Source organism: Cervus elaphus, chromosome 5 (assembly GCF_910594005.1).
Source record: "Cervus elaphus chromosome 5, mCerEla1.1, whole genome shotgun sequence".
NCBI classification, from domain to species: domain Eukaryota; kingdom Metazoa; phylum Chordata; class Mammalia; order Artiodactyla; family Cervidae; genus Cervus; species Cervus elaphus.
Genome location: NC_057819.1, coordinates 122249615 through 122254473, shown reverse-complemented (window position 1 = coordinate 122254473; position 4859 = coordinate 122249615). Strand labels below are relative to the sequence as shown.

At 54.2% G+C, this 4859-nt stretch overlaps 1 protein-coding gene across 2 annotated transcripts; it reads right to left on the bottom strand.

The window, feature by feature from the left end:
- Positions 1-2213: 2213 nt before the first annotated feature.
- On the bottom strand, positions 2214-4591 carry LOC122693477 (testis-expressed protein 19.2-like). Of its 2 annotated transcripts, none has more exons than XM_043900971.1 (2): positions 4368-4591; positions 2214-4099 (listed from the first exon to the last, which is right to left on the bottom strand). In XM_043900971.1, the coding sequence occupies exon 2, from the start codon at positions 3841-3843 to the stop codon at positions 2788-2790; it is 1056 nt and encodes a 351-aa protein (XP_043756906.1). In that variant the 5' UTR covers positions 3844-4099; positions 4368-4591; the 3' UTR covers positions 2214-2787. The 2 variants fall into 2 exon arrangements, with proteins under 2 accessions (XP_043756906.1, XP_043756905.1); XM_043900970.1 differs by having other exon boundaries at positions 4414-4591.
- Between the last annotated feature and the right edge of the window lie 268 nt (positions 4592-4859).

Here is a 4859-nt window from a genome sequence, read left to right as displayed (position 1 = left end):
CTCATAGTGTACCCAATGGTTTCCCTCATGGCGTCTCCTCATGATGTTCCCTTCATGGCTGCCCTCATGGTATCCTCTCATGACATCCCCTGATGATGTTTCCCTCATGGTGTCTCCTTGTGGCATTCTCTCATGATTATCCCTTCATAGTGTCTCCTCTTTGGGTCCCCTCCTGATTCCCCTCAGGATGTCCCCTCGTGGCATCCCCCACCGTGTCCAGCAGTGGGGTCCGTGGCAGTGACGAGAGCTGCCCACGTATATCCTGTGGTTTCTCCAGTGCACGATAGTCTACAGCCTATGGGCAGGATCATCTTGGAGTGAAAGCTGAGTGAGTGTGACCTGTGCCTGTTTCAAATGTCTGAAACTCTCAGCTCATTCTCCATACTAGTTTGGTTTTTCTCTGACTTCAAAACAAATAAACTGAAATAAATCTTAGAAATTCTTTTTAACTGAAAAGTGTGTTATTCATTAAGTGCCTCAACCATCCACTCAGATGACAGACAGTGACGAGCCCGGTCTCCATGAGGGCAGGCCTCCAGTCACTGAGGCCGCATTGCTATGGTTTTCCCAGAATGTTTAATCTTCAGCATTTTCTGTTAACTTCCTAGAATGTGTGTTTTGAAGGAGATGATATTTTTACAGGGTGGTGAGAGGAAAAAAAATAAAGTCTACCAGAAGCTTCCCAGGTTTACATCTTTCGTGTTTGGTGTATTTAAGCGAGGTCTATGGCTGATGGGTTCCGTATCTGTGGGGCCACCTCTCCGTTTGTCAGGTGGGGCCAGAGTGGGAGGTTTCATCCAGATCAGCATCACTTAGGCCTTTAGGATCAGAGACTTTCCTTAATCCATGCAATCCAGAAGCATGAATCCTAAGTCCCCTCGGTGGCCTGGTAGGGAGGGGCGGGAGTAGCTGGGCCCAGGTCACGGAGCTCAGGCCCTGCTCTGGGCCTCAAGGGAACCAGGGGAACCCCAGCCTGGGTCACAGGGCAGCATCTGTTCCTGCAGGTGGTGGCAGGGCGGACATGCGGAGACCTGAATGCCAGGATAGAAGGTGTACCTCCCCCACCACCTGTGCACTGGGGAGGCAGCGAGGCAGGAGTCAGAGGGAATCTGAGCTGAGGTGTGGTGCTGCCTTCCCTCCTTGGGAACTTTCCAGCAGGGGAACCTGTGGCCCCAACTCCAAAGGTACTCCAACTTCCACATGTCTCTAGGCAGCTGGGCGGGGAGCACCGGCAGGGCCATGCCCAGGGGCACACTCGGCTGGTGGCAGAGGTAACGGCCTGACTCTTGCTGGAAGTGACAAGACTGAGCTTTCTTCCAGTGGTGGGAGAAGGGAGCCATCGAAGGCAAGCAACTCTCAGTGACAGTGGTGACAGCCACCCAGTCCCTTCTGCCCCCTCACTTGCCACCCCCCACCCAACCTGCAGTGACCTTGCCTGCCTCAGGCACCCATGAGACAAGGGGCATGAACCCACAGCCACTCTCTTCCTACGTGGGGAGATGGGCACGCTGACCATGAACTGGTAGGGCAAGTGGTCTGAAACCAGAACCCTTTGCAAGAATAGGTGGCTTTCAGCCATGATGGGGAGATGGACATTTTGAGATATCTGGTTTTAGCTGCTAGCTGCCCACATAAACTTTATGAAAGAAAAAAAAAATGATATTGCTATATTCCATGGAATTAAATACAGTAAGCCCAGCTTGTCTGTGTGGCCATGGGATGTGACTGGGAACCCCAAACACTGGAGGAGTGTCAGCCAGATGCAAAGGCATTTTCGAGGGACACTCTGTGGCTTCCCTGGTGGCTCATGGGGGCTATGGTAAAAAATCCACCCTCAATGCAGGAGAATCGGGTTTGATCCCTGGGTCGGGAAGTTCCCCTGGAAATTGGAAAAGGGAATGGATACCCTCTCCAGTATTCTTGCCTGGAGAATTCCACGGACAGAAGAACTTGGCAGGTTACAGTCCATAGGGTCGCAAAGAGTCGGACACGACTGAGCACACACACACCTTTGCTTCCATTTTTCCCACACAGGGTCACCCTCAGGTTTCCTAACCATCACTAATCTAGAAGCTATAGATTCTTAGCCATCCTGTACAACTGTGACTCATGAAGTAGGGGCTGCTAGGATTGATTTGTCCCTGAGAGGGAGAGGACAAAGAGAACCAACAAAGATTTTCTGGGGAAGAGCTCTGAACAACAGTTCGTTGCAATCTCTATGACTTTATTTAGTTTTAAAATGACACACAAAGAGACAGAAACTAAATAGTCAAGCCACATAAAATAGCCAATCTTTGAAACAAGGTCTCTCACACTGCCGAGTCCTCAGTGCTGATAACCGGGTCCTGTGGAGCCCAGAGCCCACTGACTAAAGACAAGCACATATCCCTGTGGTCCCGAATCCACCACCATGTTCCCGGGAGTGAGTTACACTTCAGACATTCCTCCCCAGGGAAGGGCTGTTACCCAGATCAATTCCCTATTCCCTTCTTCACATATCGCACAGCATCCATTCACCCACAACATCCTGAATAGCTCAGATTCCTAACACCATGACATCTGACAGAGAACTTCCCTCCCAGTTACAGGTATTTGTGTCCCTTGCCCCTGATGCTGCGGTGGGCCCCCATTTCTCAGTCTCTGGGCCACTCACCATTCTTCCTCTCCAGACCCAAGTCCTCATTCATTGTTAATGGCTACCGGGGCTGCTATGAAGAGGTCAGTCCTCCCCAGCCTCTGGTGTTGTAGGGAGGCCAGGACAATGGTGACCACGTGGGCCTCAGTCCGTCAGTTCTGGAACCCTTGGTTGAGGGGCTGGAAATGTGGCAGCTCTCCCAGGGCCGAGGCTCCCACAGCATCCAGGTTCTCCCCAGGTGTTCTGGGCCCACTGGTGCCGGCATCCCATTCTTGGGTGGAGGACTGTGGCCTAAAGGCTGAGTCCCCCTCCTCTGCCTCCCTCTTGGCCCAGGGTGAAAAAGAGAGGATGGTGAGTCCCCTCTTAAGCAGGACTGAGTCCACAGGCACCAGATCTACATTCTGCTCCAGAGAAGAGGATTCCAGAATGCTTAGTTTCCAGTGGTGCAGGTCTTGCATCTGGGGTACATCTTGGAGTCTTACCACCCACCACTCATCAGGCTCCAGCAGTAGTTTCCAACATTGGCCTGGGGTCCTCCAGGCCCTTCTTGGCTTCATCTTCTGGAGGTAGATGACATCACAGCAGCCTACCAGGGAGAGAACTTGCAGGTCCAGTAACCAGGTCTTAGTCTCAGCAGGGTCCACGTTCCGGGTGGTGCCCAGCTCCAGTACCATGGGTTCCCCCAGGGGCAGGTCCACTTTGAAAAACCCCCGCCATGGAGGAAGGGGGCTTGGCCAGTGGGAGCAGATAGGGAGCCCCTCAAGTCTCCAGGGAAGGCCCTGGGTCCAGTCAGCATCTTCAGCACCCAGGTCCAGGGGTACCGCATCCTGAGGCTGCAGTTCGGTGGGCACAATGTGATTGTGCAAGCCCTCATCTTCTGACTGCACAGGGCCTGATGCCAGGGTGCCTGACCCCCAGCCCACAGCCCCACCCTGTGCAGGCTGCCCTTGGCCCTGCCCCCAGCTTGGCCCCATCCCTGGGGATGACCCCTGCTCAGACCACGCCTCGGAATCGTCCATCAGCTCAGAGTCCCAATCTTCATCTTCCCAATCTTCTGACTCCAGCATCCGTTTAAAGTCCAGAAAGGCAACCTTGAAGCAAGCGAAGCAGAGCCTTAGCTGGCTGCCATGTTGAAGCTGATACATCCAGGACATGTAGAGGTAGGACAGGCCCTCTGCCACATACCGCTTGCTGACTGGAGGGCACATGGCCAAGCTGCCTGCCTCCTGAGAGAGAGACAGCAGGAGCAGGATTGGCTGTGATCTTAGGGGGTCTGGCCCACAGGTGGGGGCACAGTAAGGTGCAAGGGGCAGGGAGGAGGGGCAAGAGAACAGAGGAGAAAGATGAGGATCACCAGGAGAAGAATTTGGGGTCGGGGTGGATGAACTGGGTCAAAATAGAGGTTGGGAGGGAAGAAACTCTGGAATTAACTTCAGCTGATGCAAGTGTTCTGTCCTCTGGGAGCTGCAAAGAAAAGCAGTGAGGTTAGGCCCCCGCCAGCAGCCAGGTGGGCGCAGGTGCCCTGCAGGGAGGAGCAGGGCACAGGGGGGCCTTGGGCTCAGACCTGGCCCTTTTACTCTGTCTCTGCTCAGTTTAGCTGACCTGGGGCCTGTGGACCACACAGCCTCCTCTCACCCCTCCAACTCCCCACCCCACCCCCATCTCAGGGATCCTGACACCCCGTCAGCCTCACCTGGGGGAAACTAAGGGAACCTGACAGAATCTGACTTACCCTGAGAGAATCTGTCAGAAACTGAGGGAACTTATCAGAATCTTACCAAACGGTTAACCTGACTTAACCAGATGGAGCGTAACAGAACCACCAGCACCTGAGCTGGCCCGTCTGGCCTGAGGCCACACTGAAACCTCGGGCTTTTCAGCCTCCTAGCCCCACACTCTGCCAGCTTGTAGGCCCCAGACACACTTCTTACTCAGAAGGGCTCTCACCCTCCCTGGTGCCTCCCTCCTGTGGGTAACCCTGAGGGGAAAGGAGGGATCAGAGCCAGCCTGGGCATTTAAAGGGCCATTTCCCATGGTGCTCTGGGCTCATTTGCCTATTTCCCATGAGCCTCAGCCCACCAGGAAATGAAACTGCTGAGTCATCCTCCCTCCCCACCCCCATCCCAGAAGAGTCTGTCCTGCCCCCAGGGAGGGCAGTCTTATTCCCCTAACCCTGTCCCCAAGGTGATTGTGTCTGTGATATTCTCTCCTTGAGGGGTGAGAA